The sequence below is a fragment of the Melospiza melodia genome, chromosome 2 (assembly GCF_035770615.1).
Source record: "Melospiza melodia melodia isolate bMelMel2 chromosome 2, bMelMel2.pri, whole genome shotgun sequence".
Taxonomy (NCBI): Eukaryota; Metazoa; Chordata; class Aves; order Passeriformes; family Passerellidae; genus Melospiza; species Melospiza melodia.
In genome coordinates, this window is record NC_086195.1 from 17,007,594 (window position 1) to 17,030,509 (window position 22,916).

At 43.5% G+C, this 22,916-nt stretch overlaps 1 protein-coding gene across 2 annotated transcripts in view; it reads right to left on the reverse strand.

Moving 5' to 3' along the window:
• NHS (NHS actin remodeling regulator) overlaps positions 1–22,916 on the reverse strand; it is a 248,063-nt gene that overhangs the window by 11,935 nt on the left and 213,212 nt on the right. For both annotated transcript variants that reach the window (XM_063182951.1, XM_063182958.1), the window contains exons 2-5: positions 14,429–14,581; positions 12,054–12,187; positions 3,366–3,428; positions 1,015–1,207 (exon numbers count right to left, since the gene is read on the reverse strand). In XM_063182951.1, coding sequence (XP_063039021.1) covers positions 1,015–1,207; positions 3,366–3,428; positions 12,054–12,187; positions 14,429–14,581 — 543 coding nt within the window. The remainder of the gene's footprint in view (positions 1–1,014; positions 1,208–3,365; positions 3,429–12,053; positions 12,188–14,428; positions 14,582–22,916) is intronic.

The following is a 22,916-nucleotide window of genomic DNA, read 5'->3' on the forward strand; positions in this document are numbered from 1 at the left end:
ACAACTCTCCCCAGCACCATGGTGAATCCTGCAGCCTATCTTGCAGGAAGGTTTGTGTACCACTGATAGACATGAGGAAGAACCATGGATGTGAGGGGCTGTGACCTCATCCCAACCCCCAGTTACTGGGAAAATAGAATTAAATACAAATATTTTTTCTGGAGAATGAAGGCTAACTGAAAGCCCCCTTCTTTTTTCCTGATTGTTTACATTGAAGTCTGTAACTGTGAAAGTTAACCCACTTTATGCTCTTAAGTTAATCAAAACTTGGTACTTGAAAATATTATTGAGGAAAATTCAGACCAACTTTACATTTACCATAGCCCTCTGGAAGGAAAGAAAGAGAAAAAGAGAAAAACAGCCTGATTTTTGATTCTGAAAATAAGTAATCTGTCACATTTAACAAGTGATACCTGCTGCTTCTATAAACAAATTCTCCTTAAAATAAATCTAGTCAAACATATCCAAACATTATAGAAATGAAAGAAAATGCCATTACTATACCTTCAGTATAGCTGCATGTAAAGAGATCTCAGAGCGATGGTTTGCATGCTACACATTCATGCCTTGCATGTTTAAAGCTCTGCAAATAGTAGCCTACATTCTCTAGTTTCTCTTCTCCTGCTACACATGATGATCATATGATTAATTTTGGTGGCTTTCTGCATTATTTCAGTCAGCTACATTCAAAAAATTATTTGAGGTCTTTGTTAATACAGATTGTAGGTTATATACACAACAAAAGTACATTGTTTATACAGGGAACTAGGCTTATGTTACACCATATAACATGACTGAAAATATGGGCCAAATTAATCCTAGATGCAGCTTCAGTGACTCCAGCAGTCACGCATAAGGGATGAATTTAGCCCACTGTCTTTCAGAAACTAAATCTTCAAGCTAGGATATCTGCCCCAAGACTGCACAATCCCATGACTTCAAATAAACAAAATAAGTACTTGACCTCCCTTGAACCATGCAATAAATACAAAAAGAAATAGAAGAGATTTGTACCAGTGACATTGATGGGGATAATGCAAGAAGAAATCACTTGGGCATCTTGTTTCATTTTCTCCTCTGGAGTTGGGAGAGGTAGTGCTTTACTCCAATTGGTTTGTTTATCCAGTGTAGAAGGGATATTATGTATTGGATTTTTCGGCCTCTGCCCTAACATGACATCTGTATCTTCGTCCTCTGGTGGATGGGACTGCAAATGAATACATTCAAAATCAGTGTCTCCCACTCAGGCAAACAATGCTAATTTTGAAACAAAGCAGACACACAAATCAGAAATCAATTACAGGGAAGCAGGAAGGAATTGCTCTAAGTCACACAGCACCAGCCATTCTTCAATGGAAACTTAACATCCTGCTAATAGGAGAAAAACACCTCAGCATACTGGAACTCAGCACATTCACAGTGACATTTAGAGGCCATCTCCTCTGTCAGAAGGGGCACATCCTGCATTCGTGCATAGCCATGGCGTGTCCTCAGTTACCACAAGCATTAGACATGTGGGCTCTCATCTGCAACTGGCCTCATATAACCATTCATTCAAGCATCAGAAGGTCCAAAGTTTTAAAGAAGACCCATCCATATTTCAGAATAACCATTTGCATTTCATTTGTACAAACACAGACCAAGAGCAGACCATAGTACAGCCACCCAGCAGCTGTGTGGTGGAAGTGGCAGGTGTTGACAGTGCTGGGACAGAGAGATAACAACCAAATAAAAGACTATCCACCACCAGGAGAAATTAAAAAGATTGTTTAGAAACCATGCATATTTTTATAGCATATTACAAGAAGTAGTAGATGCTGAACATGAAGAAACAGAGGGAAAAGTAAACAGCATGAAAGAAACACAGGCGGTTTATTTTCTTTTGGAAGAAACAACAAATCCCCCAGTACCCTGTCTTGCAAAGAGAAATAAAGCAAGTGTGTTTTCGTATGGTGCTAGCTGCCAGCTTGGGTTGGGGGGGGAGTCTCTTTGTTTGCAAAAAAAAAAAAAAAAGTTTCTTGTTTTGTTTGGAAGGGATGGAGGGGAAAAACTTACCTTTACCTTCTTCTGCCTAATTTCCCTCCCTTCTTCCATTAATACATTCTTCTGTAAGCTGTGACAACTGTTTGGCCAGCTCAGGACATCTGTCTGCCTCTCATTTTTTAAAAATGAAGTGCAATCCCTTTCAGACAGGCTTTCTCTTCAGTCTTGAATTCCCAGCTGCTTAACTACCAGCCTTCCCTCGTTCATGCCTGCTGTTTACACTTTATTTGCCAGTTTTAGTTTCGGTAGCAAACAGGGCAAAAATAAAATGTTGCTCTGCATGGCCATGGCAGAGCCCTGAGCAGGTGGGTGTTGAACACTGCAGGATCATGCCCTTTCTGCCATTGTACTTTGGCCATTCCTCCGCCCAGGCTCCTCACAAATCCTGAGGGAATTAACCATCTCAGGCTTGCCAAACAGCATTTACGTCTCGGCCCCAAAAGCATTAAAGACCTTAACTCTGCAGCCGCTGTTTAAACTGTCGGAGGCACTTACTTACCTGGTCAGTGTCACCTCCTGCAGCACCCCCAGACTCAAGACAACACAAGTTTCCTCTTCTCCCGCCCGCAGAAACCCCTCTTTTCCCACGTAGGATTTCAGTCAAACATTGCAGCCTTCTCTCTGCCTGCAGCTTTTGTGCCGATTCCCGGCAGGCAGACGTGAATAGCTCATATAAACTTCAAGCACAAAAGACTTTGTTTCCTAGGTAACTCCCCCCCCCCCGCCCTAAGTTTGATGCATGCATGCAAAAAACCCATCCTTGCACACACACAGAGGCACATGGACACACACACACACACACACACACACACACACACACACACGCTCTGCATTTGTTGCCGAATTCATCCTTCCCTAGATGACAAAGCAGGCAGAGTGACCCTGGCTGCCAGAGCTCCTGCTCTCCAAGCTGTGGCATCACCAAATGGCCAGAGAATAAATACCTGCTGTTGGTGTGGCATTGTCCAAACCATTTCCTACCATTTAGGAAAAAAAAGGGGGCAGTTACAAAACATGGCAAGAGAATTAAATGCAATTGCTAACGCTATTGAGTCTGTCTGAGTTCAGGCTTTTTAAAGGAGGTGATAGGGGGAGGCAGCTTTGTGGCCTTGAGCTCCTGAAACCTATCCAAGGTGTGAAGAATGACAGAATGGGGGGAAAAAAGTTATTACTGTGTCTTACTGACATGAGAAAAACAGAAATGGCTTCTTTTAGCGCAGTAAAGTTAGCGAGTGAAAAGCAAGCAAGAGGAAGGGTTAGGATCTGGAAGGGAGAAGAGTGAGACAGGGCTGTTAATTGAGGATTGCTTGTTTTTCCAGTACCTTTCTACTCCAGGGGGTCATGTGGCAACACTCAATTGGGGAGGGCGAACGGGTGCTGTTAAACTATAAATGTGAAATGTGAAAAAAAATAAAATTAAAATTAAAAACATACACAAAACAATTCTTGTAAAAGCACATAATTTTTGTCTGGATAAATTAGCATCAGAACCAAAATGAGCAGAGATTTTCACCCTGTTTCCTATGGATGGGTTTATGCCCCACCACAGATTGGTTTGGATCCCTGTGAAGTCTGTACTGGTTTTGCTTACTTGAATTAGACAAAGCTGCAGTGAAATTGCTTCAGCCTCCTTGTTCAGACATACTTGAATTGTCCCAAGAATGCCTTGTATTGATTGGGTAACTCAAACTGTGTTCTGCCTGGAGCTGAAGATACATATCCAATTACATTATAAATTTAAATTTTTTCATAATGTAAGGGATTTTTTTCCATTTTTTTTTTCATTTTTAAACAAATGGATATAAATAATGATGCTGATGGTAATTTATCATATACATTGATTGCTGTGTGTTTCTGATGATATCACTATTTCTCTAAGTTTGCATTAATTGTGGCAAGGTGATAATAACCAATTGGCTTTTTGTCCCTTTTTGGAACTTGAAAGGACAAATAGCAATGGGCACAACATCCTAGGTCTTGGTGAATCCCTACACCTCCAAAATCCTCTTCTGTCAGAGATTCTGGTTTGTTTGTGGCAATGTCCAGTTTTCAAAATTAAGGAGTGAAGGACAACTGACTTCTTTTGAAATAGGAAACAAAAAGAAGTTAAAACAGGTCTGTTGACAACTCTGGAACATGTTTCTTGGTAGGGGTTATTATTTCTCCATGCATTAGTTAGACTAATAATGCCAGATAATTCTACCAATGTTTTTCCTCCCAGTCATTATCAATCATTATCAACACTACTGTTCTGTGTGCCCATGGGAAGCCTCCAGATGGGCTGTCCATAAGGCTTACAGGAGACCAGAGTGGGGGAAGTCAAAAGAGAGCTGTTCCCAGTGAACATTTCCAGCAGCTTAGTTTTTGCCCAGGCCAGTGGAAAACCAGTTCTCCCAAGCTGGAAAAAGTCCTTATCTCAGGAGCAGCCTCTCTGTTCCTGCAGTGAAGGCTGTGGAGATACTGAATACATCAGCAATTTTAGTCTCCTTACTCCTCAGATACCCAAGGATGGTCCTCTGACCAAGTTTCCAGACACCTGCTGTAAGCAGACTGACTGCAGGTACCAGGATGCTTGAAATTCAACTTCCTTGTGGAATGTGCTAGAGGATCTCTGGGAGGGTCAGGACACAGGGAGACTAATGCAGCTGAGGTGACAAGAGTTCAGGATTTGAAAATCTTTGCAATATCCCATGGCCTGTGATTGTCAGTACACAAAGAGGAGCATACAGGAGGGGCCTCCTGCCCTGAGCTTCAAGCACAGGTACATGCAAAAACCACTCAGGGGCAAACCTGTCCATGAGAGCAACAGCAGGACCTCAACTTTGCTCTCAGAGATAGCAGTGTGGGCTACAGTCAGACAAGCAAGGTATGGTTAACCCATCTGTCTGTCCCATCTGTCTGTCCATCAGTGCAGCACTTCCCTACCTCACCACGTGCCACTCTGCCCGCTGCCTCTGAGGAAACACCTGGTCTGGTTCCACATACCTACAGCCATGCTTTGATGTGCCAGAGGCTCAGGTCCCTGCTTAAGCACGGCAGGACAAACTTCCTAGGTAAGTTCCTATCATTAGAGATAGGACAAAAATGAGGGTGACCAGCAACATTTCAGTTTCTGCTGTCACAGTTGTGCTCCTGAGGAAGGTGTTCCTACCAGTGCCTTGCCAAGGGGTCCTGAGGTCACTTAGTGCCTGTTCCCATGTAGTGCCTGTCACGGGGGCAGCTGAGGCATGCTGGCACAGAGCAGCAGCCTCAGCATTTCAACACCTCCGTGCTGGGGGAGGGAGGAGGGAGTGAGCTGCTGCTTTTCAAAAGTTCTCATTCACTCAGGAAACCAGAATATCTCTAAATGTCCTGAGTAAACACATAATTAAGCAAGAAATTATTATTATAAACCCAAGGCTGTTCTGGTCTGATGGGCAAATCTGAAGTTAGGCAGTTTTAAAAGTGAATTTCTTTTGTGTGGGTGTGCTTGGCAAACAGAAACAGTGATAATTATTCTGTTAAATACAAAACCAGAATACTTTTAAGTGTGCATTTTTCTTTAATGGGCTAAGATTGCTTTGAAACTAAACTGGTGCATAATTGCTTCAATGGGGATTTGTCACTGACATATGTGAGCATTTTTATTTCCTGAGCTATCCCATCAACCTCACTTGCAGAGGTGCTATTGTGCTCGTGAAACTGCCTTGCAGTAAAAATCTTGTTGCATATGCACGTGACCTGATTCCTCAGTGCTCCGTGTCACTTCAGTGTGAGAGTCTTTGGTTTCTGTGTGCTACAACAAAATAGTCAGATGTCCAAGTCTGACTGGTCAATAGAGCCTCTCCTGTAGAGAAAGAGATAGTGGCTCTGCTGAGGAGCAATTCAGCTCACCTTCCTTCAGCACTTAACTTGGGCTGAGAAGAAGCACCCCTGAACACTCACACCCCGATTTTAGGAAGAGCATTACTAGCACATATGTAAGTTAGGACTCATCATTAACCATTTTAATTAATTAAAACCTTAAAATATCATCAGGACAGCAACAAAGAAGCAAATCAGCAGTCGAAAAACTTGCCAGCCTGGCAAGTTATGAGTCTGCCCCATTTATTGTCCCAGAGCTGGGATCTGGAGAAAGAAATTAATGGGTCAATAGCAGGACAAAAATGCCACTTCTGCCCCTCTTCTCTTTTCCATCCCCCCGAGCTCTGAGACATGACTGAGACATTGTTCAGCATTTTCAACATATAGCAGATACTGGTTCAAGAAGCATCATTTGTGTTACATCATGTACCTAGCCTGCCTTACCTATAGTAATTACCTTACAGGAGATTCTGGGATTTCAAAGTTAGTGCACAGGGCCTATGGAACACAGTGCAGTGGTGATAGGGAAAACATAAACCCAAGAATAAATAAACAATTTTTCCTCTGTTAATTAAAGATGGAGAATGCTAAAGCCTCATCAAGAGCATTTATCCCCAACATGTTTGTTGAATTTAGACATGGCTGCGCTGATTCCTTCCCCCTCAGCTGTGTTTGATCAGGCAGGCAAGGTGTTATCTCACAAGAGATTTAGGAGGCAGAGTCACAGCCCCCAGCAGCTCAGGGCTGGCGCAGTCTGGGTGAGGGCAGGAGGTGGCTGGTGCATGCTGCTGCACAGTGCTATTCTCCAGAGGATTATTTCTGACTCCTGCTGCCTAAAACCTGCAGCTAACAAAAAGCATAAGGGATCAATATTATTTCTAACTTCAGGCTTCTGTTGCAGTGGGTGGGGTGAATTTCCCTCCCAGGATAACCTTATGAATATAGTGGGTGGTACTCACCCAAGCAGAGCATCAGCATGTTGCTTCAGCATTTGCAAGCATTATATATTCTGTTGTCTCCAGCAAACAGAACATACATACAATTTGCTCTCACCGTGTGGAAGCACAGAAATAAGGTGTACAGCACATGCTGACATCTCATTTAAGAACAGTCATTCATGCACTGAGAAGGCAACATGTGGAATAAGTGTGAATAGTGTTCAATCCCACATTCACATGGGTACAGTACTGACTCCTGGGGCTCTGGTTGAACTCTGTGTATCCATCTCTCTGCCTGTGAAAGGGAGAGCCTGCTGCTTCCTTAACTCACAGGAATTAAGGAAAATGGTATTTATTTATATGGTAGAAAAACCAGAAGGTCTAGAGAAAGGAGAAGAAACACTAATAAAAGGCTACCAGCTTTCCAGTATTTTCAGAGCACAGTTGACTACTTAATTAGAAATTCATAACTATACTGCAGCTTCTGATGCTGAAGAGAAAATAATGGGAATATTTCTGGCAGTGCTATTTTTGCAGCAAATCACAACCCTGCTCACCTGCCTGCTCCCAATGCTTATATTTCTGTATGTTTCGCTCTCCTCAAGTTTTTATCTGCTTGTGGGTGTTTTCTTTTCTTTTGGAGCATCACAAATGTGATCAGCTAAAGCACTGACAATCCTTTAAACAATTAATGTGTGGCTCCGGTGTTTTGACAAGGTAAAGACAAAACTGAGACATGTTTCATGAAAGAAGTCATACCACACATGGCATTTCAGCAGACAGAGGTACAAAATAAACATCCCACAATACAGGTAGTAGTTATTAGGCTCATTGCACAAATGGTGCTATACAAGATTTGTCTGATGAATAAAGTCAGGTAGGTTTTATTTCTAACAGCTTCAGGCAGGATTTGCACACAGAAAGTGCAGAGCCCAGCTCATGCCTGTCCCTTAACTCAGTTGTTTCTTACTGAGGTTTCATCTGGCTTCAGTAGAAAACTCTGTGAAAATTAGTAAATTCAGTTGTGCTGCCTTCCCTTTGCTGTAAACAAAGCATCCTAAAGCAGACCACAGGAAATATTTTTGAAATGGCAAGGAGATGGAATAAAATTACCCAATGCATTATTTGCTCTAGCTGAGGCATCAGGGACAGAGAAACCCTGTCTGGAAAAAAACCTCCTGCTTCTCGTCCCTTAGATTCCTGCTCAGATTATAATTATGAATAAACTGACCCTGAAATTTGTGCAATTGTGAGTGTAGATTTCCAAATACTGAATTCCTTGCTCCATCTCCTTGGTTTTATTGTAATAGCTGTGCCACGTGGGGATTGAGACAGTGTGGTCCCATAACACTCTGAACTGGAATACAGAAATTTCAGAGCCTTGCTGGCTGGACTTGGGGAAACCCAAGAAAGAAGAAATGCAGAAAAAATTAAAGAGAGGTCTGAAATGCAGTTGGAATGACACAGCATCTTCACACTCAGTGACTGGCCTCAGCAGTGCTACAGGCAGGGTTGTCATGGGAACATGTGTAAGAAATATTTTCCTCATTTTAGCAAGTCCATAACTTTCTCATACTCTCCTCAGATTATTTTTGGTTTGAGTTTTTCTTCTTCATTGGCAAAAATGCCTGAATGAATTATACTTTTAAATGTGTTTGGTTCTATATTTCTTTAGTGTAGAGAGAGACTAAGTATGCCAATTTTTCAGCTTTAAAAATGAATGACTGGAATGGATAGGAAAGTTAAGTCATGTGTGCAAAACCATGAGGAGCATGGAGAAAGGGAATGAGAAAGCAATGCTTACTGTTTCTCAGTCTGAGAACCAGAAGGGATACGATGAACTTATGAGATGCTGGGTTTGAAACAAACAAAAGCTGGATTTTCAAACAGATTTTTAAAGTCATTGTCACAGGATGCTGTTGAGGCTGAAGGTGTAAATTTGCTAAAAAATTATATTGAACAAGTCTCACAGTCAACTCAGAGAAGTTCTTTGGTGGCTGTTATTCTGTGTTTGATCTCTGGCCCAGGAACTCTGTAACCAGTTTCTGTATGAAACTGGAAGGCTAAATCATGGGACAATAAACAGCATAAACCATGCCCTGTTCTTATACTCTGTTCTGAAGGATCCCCTTCTGGCATTTGGGCTAAGTGGACATTTCATCAGCCAAATCAGGGCATTTCCTGTAACAAGAGTAGGCATGAAAGAGCCTATTCCATTTCTAGTTCTCTTTCTCCACAACAAAAAGATCCTGTGATAGAACAGTCCAAAACGTCTTTCCAGACCCATTTATATTGGCATTACTTGCTTTGACCTTGAATTCATTTGTCCTTTCTTGGAATTTGTGGGACTTTGGCATCTTTCTCCCTGTGAACAGAGCTGTGATTAAAAGTGAATCTTCATCTGTTGTGATTGATTTTCTCTAGTTTTAGTATACAATGTGCAAGATCTTTGCAAGAGCTCATAGCCACCTAATTGGTAGCAGCAGCCAAAAGGTAAACACATAGGGAACCTTGACTCAGATTTAAGTGACCTGTTTTCTCAGTAATTTTCAGTAGTTGTAGTTCCCACAGGTTTCACAGTTGTAATATGAGCATTCCTCAAAATCAAAGTTCTTATTTGAGTATCTCAATACATGCATTTAACTTAGATAGCCAGTTGGGAAAAGTCAGACCCTGTAACTTTCAAAAATTTCCCAGCTTCTTGTTGATCCCTTTCCTAGTTAAAAGAAACACAAAAAGGGGCTCTTTTGGTTGTGTAGTATTGCTCCCTTCAGCACCTTCCCAATGCATCAGAAGAGTGGAATACACACCATACTGCTGTGCCATGAATAAAAATTCTTGTGGATTTAGCATCTTTAGTTCCTGGATGACTTGCTGATACCATCAACTGGAATCAGATATCAAACATTACTGGCAGTCCCTGAAGCAGATAAACTCTTGCAGATGTTGGTCAAAAAAAAAGCTTATGCCAGAAAGAGCAAGCTAGCCAATTACAGCATGCTCAACTTTTTCTTGTAATGGTATCATTATATCATGAAGGATGGAACAATATCAATTAGCTATTCACTGCTGCAGTGTCTTGTAACAATCTCTGATTAATCTCTGCCAGACAGAACATTCGTGTGCAGCTTCATCTTGCCGTATTCTCTTTCAATTTTTAAGTTGCCCCATTTACGAGGGGTTTTCTCAGAAATTGGTCAAGGCACTTTGAAGTACTCTGTGTGCAGTGTTTTTGCAATTTCCAGAGCAGAACATTGCCAGATGCCTTGAAATCAACAGAACAACAGCCCTCCAAGAGCTCTTGTTTGCTTCTCCTTAGGGGAACACTGAACCCGGTCAGCTTCCAAAAGGAGGTCTGATATGGGTGGGCACAAAGTTTAATGTTTTCCTTCTTGAAAAGAAAAAGGTGGACTTTCAGATATAGCCAAGACATCTGCATTCAGCATGACTTAATTTTGTCAACTAATACAGGGCTCAGAGAGTTGCTCACTAGTTGTTATTATTTTGTGTTCCACAGATGGAAGTAATGTATAAAATGCACTGGTTGTTTTCCAAACACAGCAGAGATTCAGGCTTTTGAGCACTGTTTATGCAATTTCAAAAGAGATGCCTCGTTCCCTATCTGATAGTAAGAGAGCTTTATGTTCAATAGCCTGTCCAAACTATCATCTGTAGCTGGTTTTGATCCTTAACATGGCATCACCTTCCCTTTACCTTTCAATGACTCTACCACAACACTAGCTCTGATGATGACTTATCACGAAGAAACAGGTAATCCTGCTTCTTCTTTCTGTCTTCAAACTCTCTTCTGTGCTGTCCTTTACCATCAGGATATCTCCTTTAAGTTGAATCATAAGGCCTGAAAACTTAACCTGTTCAAAGTAGTGATGGTGATGCTGTCCTCAAAATTAACCAGGTAAGCAGCCAAAAAGCTGAAACAGTCAAAGTAATGCAAATCTTATTATGTATTTCATGCTTTTTAAATGAGAAACAGAACTTTTCCTATGGACTGATTGGCTGATATTTTGGTCCCTGGGCAGGTGTGACTCGTTTACACTGTGTCTTTTACACTGTGAGTGCTTTAGCATTATAGTATTTAAATATGGTTAATACAATGGATTAGGATGAATGCACTTGGATTTTTAAGTAAATGATGATTCAGTGTGGTGACTGAATCATCACTGAGCTTATAATGTACTCACAGGTGTAGCATCTCTTGAGATGCCAGTGTCCCTGACCTGGCAGATGCAGAGCAGACCTATCACAACCTGACCTAGAGCTGGCATTAAACAAACACTTCACTTAAAAGCCAAGTCCAGGTCTGACCTACACCTTTTAAATAATGCAATGGCTCTTAGTACAGGGCAAAATTAGCTACTCTGACACTTCTGTGAGTAAAACACCCAGAGCCACAGAAATACCAAAGTCCAGCTGAAGCCAGTGGGAATTATGAACCTAATCAGAATTTAAGCTGTCAATCTAGCATGTTTCTTTTAACAGTGATAAATACCATATTGTCAATACTAACTTGATTTCAAATCAATGCAGCAGTGAGAAGTGAGCACAGATATACAGGACCAGATCTTCAGCTGGAGTTCCTGCTTGGCTGGTTGTAAGGACACGTGTGAGACATGAAACATCTGAAAAACTGCATGGAGATGAACATTGCCAAACAGGACTATGAAAAGTGTGGTTTTTTGTAGCTGGGGTCATGGTCCTGAACCTCCTGCACAAACACAAGCCTCAAGCTGGCACTCAAAAGCCCTGGAACTCTTTGCTCGTGGCAATGCTAATGCCAGGGCTGAAATTACAGCACTTTCTGAAATTATGGTAGGGTCCTCAAAGTGCTACCTCTACAGCCTGAGTGCTGAATTTGGAGGACTTGTGAAGGAAAGTGTGAATGAGAGCATTTGTTTGCTGGCCACGGGTAAAAAAGAAGAGGTTTCTGATTGAAAACTGCCACCCTGGGGTTTTGCCTTCCCCTTAATGTGCTGTTGTAGGACCATCCAGATGTTTGCATCTAGTAAATTCTCTTCATGGCAGGAATCCAGGAGCCTGGTTATGACCTTGTTGCTCCTGCTCCCTCTCTGTATTGCTTTGACAGTCTTTAAGGCCAGCTCTGTTGTACTGCATCAGCTTGGGGAGTGGTCACTTGTGAAGCACTGCCACACCTGGGTCCCACCATGCCAGAAATGTATTTGCATGTGGTAGCTGTAGTGAAAGACTTACTGGTAGGAAATGTCGGTCCTTTATCGCTTGCTTCTTTTGGCTGCTGATGGCAGGGAAGGGAGGAAAGGGGGGAGCCACCACAGCAATGGGGCCTTGGACTTTCTGCTCTCTGTTATCACCTCGGCTTCGATGTTCTGTTTTGGATGAGAAAGAAGACACAAGTCTTTCCAAGTGTTAAAAACGTACAAATATCTCTACTAACAGCACAACAGAGACAGGTACAGGACAATGGACTCCAAAGACAAAGCTTCTTCCCCAGTGAGTGGTACAAATCATCCCTGTTGCAGCTGAAGGGGAGGAGCACTTAGTGGACATCTGTGTGCCCAGAAGAGCAATGCCCATACAGGGCACCCCAGCATATGCACTGCAGCTGAATTGCTCCCAGATGAGATTTACACCATTTATCCCAAGAGACAATGGAGCTTTCTTCTAGGCACTTGAGACCCAAGGCCTGATTTCCATCAGGAGCCTGCAGCTCTTACTGCCTTGAAATGTTGAGATGCAATAACTACGCCTGCATCCTACCCATATAAAATTTCCCCACTCTTAGGGGAAAAACCAGAAGCACAGCTCCAGGTGGGATTTTATTCCCTGGCTGCATGGCAGTGTTAGGTCCTGAGCATTGGCTTGACATCATGAAGGTTGTTGCAATGGTAATGCTCAGGGTTCCAGCAAGAAGGAGATCATCCTGGGAAGGTCAAGATCTTTATCCACCCTGGGCCCACAGGAGTCTTCCTTCAGCATGGGCTCACAATATTCAGTCCTCTTCCAGCATCGGTCCCAAGTCTCTGGAACCTTCCAAGTGAATGGGAGAATGGACTCATGGACTTCCCATCTTTAATTTTAGGTCACAGTTAGATAGTTGCTGCTTGCATGGAGTGCTACTGAAAGGAGATAACATATTCACCTGCTCCACTAGCTGTGTTCCACAGTCAACAATGTTTACTGCCAGCATAGTTGTTTTCTGACCTAAAATTTCATTTTTAATTGCTCCTGATTAAACAGATAAAGAGATAATGAAATTCTGATAGAAGAGAGAGTTGAGACACAATAAACATATTTAGAATAAATTTCAGACTAAAATTTCATCGTCATGTATGCATGGAAAATAAGATACAGCAGCACATGACAAGGTGCCTGCTGAACCTGCACAGCTGCCCCGTAAATTGTGGAGGATGGGAAATTGCCAAAATGAAGATTTGTAACTTTAAAATGATAGGACATTTTCTGGAGCTGCCTTCACATGATGTTGTCAGGATTTCTCCTGCCCACAAGATGGCAGGCAAAGATCAGCCTGGCTCTGGGACAACTGCAAGGCAGAGCTGCTGAGAACAGAAAAGAACTTCTCTATTCCAGCACTACTGTGGCTGCAATTTGGCTGTTTCACTCTCTACCATGCCATGAAGACATAATGCAGTGTGTTCCTGACCTAAAACCTGCAGAGACAGTCAAATGTGGTGATTAATTGGAACATCTTATCCAGCTAACAGATGCTCTGCAGTTCTAAGTAATCGATTATTATTATAAGCTAATAACAGTAATAAATGAGCAAGGCAATTAGAGCTGTTGGTGCAAAACACTTCAAGACAGGAGGCTGCTGCTGGATATTTTAAGTGTAACCTGCATGGGTTTTTTCCCTCCTTATGGCACAGAAGAAAGACAGGCTTGTTTGCCTGCTTTGTCTTATGTCTTGGTAATAATTTTCCCTTGGTTAGGTTCCCAGTGAAAACTGGCCTTTCCCCATCTTTTGCCTTCCCCTTAATGTGCTGTTTTAGGACCATTCAGATGTTTGCATCTAGTAAATTCTCTTTATGGCAGGAATCCAGGAGCCTGGTTATGACCCTGTTGCTCCTGCTCCCTCTCTGTATTGCTTTGAGACCACCGATCTGCAGTTTGTTAGGTGATGTAAGAAGATGTTCCCTAGCCTGGGAAGGGGAGACATGCCCAACCCTTCCAAGCCATCCAGGATATCTGTCACCTGACTTTCAGCTGCCACTCTTGAAGGGCACAGGCATCCTCCAGTATCATGCTTGGAAACCCTGAGCAGACAGCCCAGTTTCTGTGGAGACTGATACCACTGGGCTCCTGTTTCAGCCCTTGTGAGGGGGTTTGGACTAGATAATCTTTAAGGTCCCTTCAAACCCAAACCACCCAGTGATTCTACAGTTCTGTGATTTCTTAGCAGGAGCACCTAAGTCCCAGTGTGGATGAGCGCCCACAGTTCTGTGTGCCTGTGCCTGAGCATCCCTCTGCTGCCTGGAGTGGAGCCTGGAGAGGTGTTTGTGCGGATCTGGAGCAGGGGGAGCATCCCCCTACTGCCTGGAGTGGAGCCTGGAGAGGTGTTTGTGAGGATCTGGAGCAGGGGGAGCACCCACCTCTGCGCAGGGCTCGCAGGTGCTGCTTGGCGTGGCGGTGCAGCTCCTCCACGCAGGGTGGTCTGCTGGAGGGGAGGAAGATGTTTCTTTGCTGATGCCAAGGTGCTCGGTAGTAGACACTCAGTTTGCTCTCTGCATCAAGGTTGGAGACAGCTGTAGGATGAAAAATAGAGTGCAACATAAGACTTCCAGTCTCTCTTCCATCAACCTCGCTGAAAGGAAAGGTTTTTGCTTGGAACTGTATTGTCAAGAACAGGCACTGGGTCTGTTACAGCACCTTCACTCTCAATAAAATAGCAGCAAACATTATCTTCTCTGTGTTTCCACATCATGTTATACCAGTTAGCCTTTAGGCAAGGCCCTTTTACCAGATTGCAAATGGCTCCATGGAGGCAAGCAGGTGAAATGATACTATATCAGTTTCTTATATAAATGGACAAAGGGATAATAATTTTATAGGTAGCAAAACAAAAATGCAAAGAAGCTATGCAGTCTTTCCACAGTGACATTTTGAGCAAAGGCAGTGGGAGGAATAGGTCTCCCATTTATTCATTCTCCTGCCAATGTGCTCTTTCACTACATCACGTTACACACAACTAGTTTCTGACACAGGTTGCTAGTTCACTGCCTGCTGGGGCGTAACAACTGAGATTAACTGCTTGCCCTGCTGGGAGACTTTGACAGTCACCTATCAAAAGAGGTTTCTTTAACAGACAGGGACTTCTGAGGGACAGGAACACTTCAGTTCCTCCAAAGAGAAATCCCAGAAGTCTGCCTCTGAAAATGACATGAATCAAGTCCACTAAAAGTTTGAGATAGTTTCTCAGGAGTGCTGGGACTCATGGGAGTCCCATGGACTACTCCCAGCCTCAGGGTACACAGCAGGTAGCTTTCCAAGGGCTAAAGCAGGAGTGGAGGGCCATGGGAGATGCCAGCACTCTGCCCCAGCCAGCAGCAGGGAGCAGGCTCATCCTGAGCCCACACAGCACAGCAGAGCAGGTGGCACATCCTCAGGGTAGCACTGGGCTTGTTCCTTCTGCCACAGGCACTGATACAGACAGGCTCCAGTCCAATGCCAAGGAGCTGCTGCAGCTGCTGTGCTCACAGGACAGCACAGTGTGCCACAGGCACCCTCAGGCACAGGAGGTACCTCCTGGGCTCCCCTTCCCAGTCAGCAGCCAAAGAACCAGAGTGCCTCGCACTGGCCAAGCACTACCCTCCTTCCCATATCTGAGGGTCTCATCTACTTTCCTGCTTGTGCACTCTCTTAGCTTTTCTGAGGGGTAGCCAGTGCACCATGGCAGAGGATGGCTCTTTGGTGGAGATGCTTTGATCTTGTTTTGTGCCTTTCTTCAATGCAAAACAACATTCACTCAGCCTGAAGGCATAGCAGTGCTCTGTGTAGAGAAAGAACTGGGAAAGTACAGTTGGAGAAGAATAAAAGTGCAGACAGAAGAGGAGAAACCTAGGAACCATGCTGCCACGTGTGGGATAATGAGAGACTATCAGTTTCTTTGATTAGAAAAAAACCCCAGCAGTTCACCAAAATTTGCAGGTGCCATGATGGAGGTGGTGGTATGATATGATGAAGTTCAGGTTCTCAGAGGTTCAGCAAAAATGAAGGGACCCCAGACTCTCTGTCTGGTAGGGAGCCTCGCTTTGCTTATCAGTGGATTTTTGCAGGTGGGGTTTCAGTCATTTTTCAGCACATTTTTAGTGCTGCTCCATGCGACTGGCATGGTGTCAGTGCAAGGAATGGCACAGGGGGGAGAAAAAATGATAGAGGAGGAAGGTAGTAGGATGAATGATGGCAACCTGTCAGTGCTTGTTCATCATGAGGATTTACTAATTAAATTTTTGACATTGCAAAAACATAATGTTGCCAAATTGCAGGCAGAGCTTTTGATGGCTTGTCTGTCTGTTACCACTGCAGTAGGGAAATGCCTCACTCACAGGAGCTGATTTTGTATCTCCTTTACCCCTTGAAGGTAACAAAGCACTATGTCTGTTTTACATACACGGTATGAGCCACAAAGGCCCTGATCCTGTTCTGAGCCACACTTCCTCCTTGGGAATCTCAGCTCAAGACAAAAATTTATAGGCAGTAGTAATGACACCCCACCCATTCTTTGTATTGCCTAGGGCATGTGATATTCCTGATCACACAATGTACCCTGGAGGCTCCTGAAAAGGCAGGCACAAGCAGTTCCTTCCTACTCCCAGAAAAATCTGTCTAGACTGAAGTGCTGGTAGTTGTCTGTGATGAATATCAGTAAGTGAGTGGAAAGTTTTACCTACTTACAAAATTTTAAGACATTTCATCAGACTAAAATAGATTTTGCTGCAAAATTTAGCTTGTAGAAAGCTCTTTTGGTCTTAGCAACAGTGTTTTACAAATAGGAGTAGGAATTGGGTTAATATACTTTGTGTGAGACTTAGAAATGAAACCAAGTTCATGCAAGCTGTGCTACACACCTACTGTTGCAAACACACATTGCTGTTGACAGATGAAATAGCATAACCTCTTAGCCACCCAACAAGTGTCCCTTAGCCAGCAGAGCTGTGCAGAGTGCTGTCCCAGGAGAAAAACCACAAATACATTGCTAATCTTCAAATGATAGAGCATTAAGAAGCTTACAGTGCCCTGTGCTATGGCCCCAGCCAGCACCCATCCATGTCTTCTCACCTTTCCGTGCAGGAGCTCTGATTCATGGTAACAGGGAATGTACCCCCCCGACACCAAGAAAACAGAAATACTGCACAATACTCACTGAACTGACCAGTCCTTTAAAATACTCCAAAGTTGGAGTGGATTTTCTAGGAGGTCCAGAATGGAAACCAAAAGCGCTTGCAGAAAAAGCTGCAAGGGGATGAATGTTCCCAGCCTGCAGTGGGGAAGAAGCTCAGAGGGAGGGAGCAGCACTGGGTAGGGTGGAGGACAATGCTGGCCCAAGTATAAGTAAGTAAGTATAAACTCACAATGAATGCAGTTAGTCTGAATGTTTGTGGAACAGCATCCCAACCTCAGAGCAGCAAAACTCTGAAAAAATCTTCTGGAAAGAAGTAAGAGGGGAAAAGCTAACCAGTGAGTAAAAGCCTGCCAAAAAAAAGGACCTGCTTCCATTTCATTGCTGGCACATTGTCCTTTGCATGTCCCTCCCTGTCCTTTGCACATTGCCTGTTCTTCTGCAATGACATTTTGCCTCGCCCTCACTGATTGCCCCTGGGAGCTGGGCACCATTGCTGGGAGCTGAAGCCAGAGGATGCAACCACAGGAGTGGACTGTGAGCTTTAAGGACTACTGAACATCTAATTTTCTTCACAGGACTGAATCTCTTACTTCCACTAAAAGAAAAAAAACCACCCCTGTGGTAATTCAGCAAACAAAGACCACTGGGCTGAGATCTAGAAGAAATGTGCAGTCAAAGCTTTACCATATGCTTCTGCTAGGAGCTGGCATTAAATAGTAAGGCTCCCTATATCTCTGTTCTGTGAAATGAGGATAAGGTATCTCTTTCAGCCAGCACTTCCTTCACTCAGTGTTTTACACTGCAGGCTGTTTTTACAACGCTGAGCCTGTGCGAGGCTGTAGCCCCTCAGCATCATCGTAACATGCATAATAAATAAAGCAATACAGAAACTGTAAAGCCACAGTCTTTAAATGATTAACAGCTGGACATCACACTGAATGAGAAAAAAGCCGATACAGGGATAGGAAATGCTACATTTCAGGCATCAGATATAGTCTGTTAACATAATTTTAGTGTGTGCTTCGATCAATTTAGACTATACAAAGTGAATTACATAAACTGTCACTACATTTCATTCCTGAGTTAAAGTAATTGTTTTGTTGGGGTTTTTTTTTGGTCTTGTGGGATGACAAAATGACAAGAGACCATTTAAATGGATTCTCTATTCCATTCTGGGGATCCATTAACACTGGCCGGTTTCCTAACAACCAATGTCAAACAGATATACACTAATGGCTCTTCTCAAGAGAAGAGTTTTGAAGATTTCCAAATAGCTGTTTTATTGAAGTGGACCATATTTATAATGTACAGACCTTTCTCATCTTCACGTCCTCTCATTCTCTCCCTCTTTTAGCCAAGCAGAAAAAGGATCCTGCCATAGCAGAGCTGGATGTGGATGCTTGAAGGTTGTGCGGCTTTAGTGCACTCAGGCGTGGTTGTTCTAATAATAACACCACAAAGGCCAAGCAAGAAAGATTTCTGCTCTATTTATTTGATAGATCCAGGGGTTTCCCCCCACAACTCCGTCTGCTTCTACAGACACTTGCCTCCCCCCTTCTCAGACCCTTCTGTTACTCAACTTTCTATTATTTCTGTGTGTATTATAGTTGCTATTATCTGTCAGGGGAAGAAAGAAAAAAAAGATAATTTCCTATATTTCCTGGTTCAGAGAGAAAACAAGATTTGTTGTAAGGTGTGAAGAAGTGTGCAGCCTGGAGGGAATTGGAGCAGAGAGCAAGGAGGTTGCCTGCATGTGAAGGACCAGCACCCAGAGCTGTCAGCCCTGAATTCTGCACAGGCAAAGCTGAACTGGCAGCTGCCGAATCCTTGTTAAAGTATCCAGGTTCTGAAAGACAAAACCCAAAATTTAAAAGGATCAGACTAGTGAATAAGCCTATTCCAGAGCCCAGTTATGCTTAAGAGAGGCTGTAATGAGCCAAGCACTTTGCAGGAGGCAGAGGTGCTGAGGGCTGTGCACTTAGTAAAACCTCTTTGCCCACCCTGCTGCAGGGGGGCAGGATGCACCCAAAGGTTGCTGTGGCCAGCAGCCCCATGCCAGGCTCTGCTTAGGAAAGTGCTTCTTCTCCAGCATTAAGGTGGTTGACCTGTCATTTTAGCATATGCCATTTTTTCTAGCTATTTCATGTAAAAATGGTGAGGTTTTCTTGTGTGATTCAATGTCATAAGGAAGCTGGATGTTCATCCAGCTTTGCATTGATGGGCCTATGCCAGCAGCAGCAGAATTCAATGTGATCAGCCTCTTCCTCAGCTACTGCCCAGGTCAGCAGTGAGCTACTGCCTGCTGCGTTGGTGTGCAAAACATTGCGAGAAAATTAATTCTGAGGAAGACCAGATTATCTCAAAAACTAGGCAGCCTGGCAGCACATCCAACTTCATCATGCAATTTAGTGCATAAATGTTTCATTGAGGCAAGTGCTGAGTGTGATGTGAATTTTATTTATAGCCAGCCCTGTATGTCCTGAATGTACACTTCCCCCAATGTACTCTTGTAACCACTGGAGCACTCAGGGGGTTTAAGCCTACAACACTGGTAAAAATCTAGAGTTGCTTCTTTGCTGTTCGTGTCCCACATCCATCAGCAAGCTCAGTATTTGCAAAGCAGCTCCCTCTGCAGCTGCCACTTCCCAGTGATGGCAAAAAGCGGGTGCCAGCCTTACCCAGCAGGGACACTGGAGTCTGGAACTCCTAGAAGGTGGGACAATCATTCTGTTTTCAACAATTGTGTTCCCTCCCAGCCATGCATATATGCAGACATTTCCCTATTTGCCACTGGCAAACCCCACCAACAGGAACTGTAGTACTATTTGGATGAGCTACTTTCCCGTCCCATCTTTATTAACAATTGAAAGATGCCCATGCAAAGGGAGTGTGTTGGTGGGGCTGCTGTTCATTGCAAATAACACTACTGGCTTGTCAGCTTATCCAGCAGCCAGCTGAACAATGGCAACCTTACCATAACTTCAGTGAGTACACCTACAAGCATGGGTATGCACACAATTCCCCTCATAACTCTAGGAAAAAGTACCAAGTAACTGCAGCTAGAAACTGGGACATAGCCCAGTGCCCTTGGGAACCCTGGTCACCCTGGCAGGGGCAGGATGCCATGCTCCTTCCCCACCAAGTCAGTGCCAGAGCAGCACCTGAGAATGATGGGTTAATCTTCTAAAGCTGTTTTGCTGGGGCAGGGACATCAGATGGTGGGAATGTGACAGGCACTCAGGTTCCTTGGCGCTGCAGAGGCTGCTGAGGACCCTACCTGTGCTTCCCAGTCCATCTCTTCCCTGGGAAGCTGTCTGTGGGACAGTCCTTCTCTTCCCTGGGACAGGTGAGAAATGAGGCAGGTCTTCACAGAGCTTTCCAAGCACATCTCTCATGTGAGACAAGAGATGCTCAACTCAATGAAAGAAAAAACTGCATGCCAAGCCCCTTGTGTCCTCACCAACCAAGGACATCTTTGGGATTTGTTCAGGGTCTTGATAGGGTGCCCCCATCCTTGGCCACATCTTTTGTTCTTGTTTTCCTGGTGTATTCTGTCATTTGTGAGGGTGCCTTTCAGGGCAGACATTTCCCTTTCAGTCTTCCCAGTGCCCACTGTCACAGGGCCATGGGTGACTGATGACCCACTTTAGATGGTTTGCTCCTTGGCTACTTCTCTCTGGGAGCCTGTGCTGAAAAACACGGTTTGTAATAGCCTTGTGCATCATTATTTCTCATTGCTTTTATCAGGGCAGAAATTCAGAATATTTCTGAAGAATTTTTGTGTTGAGCAGCCTGAGTTCAGGATGGATGTGAGTGGAAAGCTCCAGTGACACAGACCCCAAAAGATGGTTTGGGCAACCGGTCTGGACCTGAAGCCTGGATCACCACATCTGCCCTGCCACTGGCACATGCAAATCAAAGCCAGTGCAACTGCGTCTGTGCAGGCTGCAGCTGCCCTCCAGAAAAACAGGAGGGGAGACATGACAAAACAAGTTAAGTCTTTAGCTACATGTGGGCAACAGCATGAGTACAATTATTATTCTGTTCTGCACTCATGGGCAGACAATTTAGCAAATTTTTCAAACTCAAGCAAAAAGGCAGAAACCTCACTGACAGCAGAATCTGTTGAGAAAGACCACAATCTTTTATGCTCTTTGTATTGTTTTATTTCCTGCCAATACAGTGAAACCTCTCATGTTTCAATCACAGTTTCTTAGCACATCCCTGTGGCATTTTTCTGCCTTGCATTATGCTACACATGGAAAAAACAGCTATTCAGGAGAAAAAAGGGCAAGTGGGCAAAACCCCATATTTGTCATTCAGGTAGCAGGAGAGATTAAGATACTGGAAAGCATATGATTTGGATGTCATTTCCATGAGCAGATCCCTGAATTTTGCATTTACCTGATGTTGGGTTGACTGGCACAACAGACATAATTCAAGAGGGCTGGGAGGCGTGTGGTTCTTAGACACATAAGAAGATTAGGCTGTTAAGCAATATGCACTTATGTGAAGAGTACCACATGCTAATCCCATTCTTGGCTTTGCTGTTTTCAATCACTGCTGGTGGTGTTTGAACATAATTTAAACTGCTTTTCCTAACTCTGTCAAATATGTTACAGTGGCCAGAATGGAACTTCATATTTCAAAGTATTTCAAAGCTGTCGCTGCAGGATAGACAATAACCTCTTAGAAATACAGAGTGCTTTATATGTTCAAGCCTCCATTCCTGTGAAGTTTCTCTAGCCAGCAATTTATTCCTCTCCTTTTATTCCTGTTCTCAGGTCTATGCTTTACACAGCCTCCAAGAGTGCCCAGCGGGGTAATGGTAAAAGGCAGACAACATGGCAGTGCTGCCTGGCAAGCTTAAGGCTGCAGTCAGGTCAATTATTCTGCAGGAATATTAATTTAATATTCAATTCAGATTGCTGTCATGATCCATGAGAAAAAGACCCAACTAGCCAGTAAAATAGTGAAGGCATAGACAGTCTTAGACAAAAAACCAAACCAGAACTATTTTAAGGTTACTGGACCTATGATAAGGATGGATTGTTACAGCAGGGATGATGTGACATCCCACATACACCCACATGTCTATGTATTTGTGTACGCACACACACTTCAGAGCATGGAACTGAAATCAGTGTCCCAAGGGAGCCCTTTTAGCCCTACATCCCTAATTAGTTGAAAGCACTTCTTTCAATCTGACACACTTTCAGTGCTTGTCAACACAGATTTCTTCCTGTGTTGGCCATTCACATTATTCCCACTCTGGATATGCAGAGAGATGAAGTCTCATATCTCCAGCAGAGTAGTGTGTGGTCTTGATAGCACACTTTGTAAGTATGCTTTTAGATATCCTTTGCAATTCTCTCCCACTGCTCTGCTATTTTTCTCCTGTACTGACTCAGCCCAAATCACTACTAAGCTTGCCTGAGTTGCTCCAGCAGGTCACCATAATGCTTTCCTTTTGATCACACAGAAGTGTGCTGTTCACTGTGATGTTGCTCTCAGATCAGTCACCTTGATTTCACGTGCCAGCACTCAAGAACAAAGCTCTACAAAATTCCTTTACTATTCTACCTACCTTAGTTAATGCTTACCACCAGGATCTTGTGGAAAGAAACCATCCTATGGACAGTTTTATGTTAGGTTAAACTGGTTTTTTGTGGTAGGTCAAACTAGGTCAAGCACTTTTAGGGTATCCTGCCTATTTCTGTACTGAAAACATTCAATTT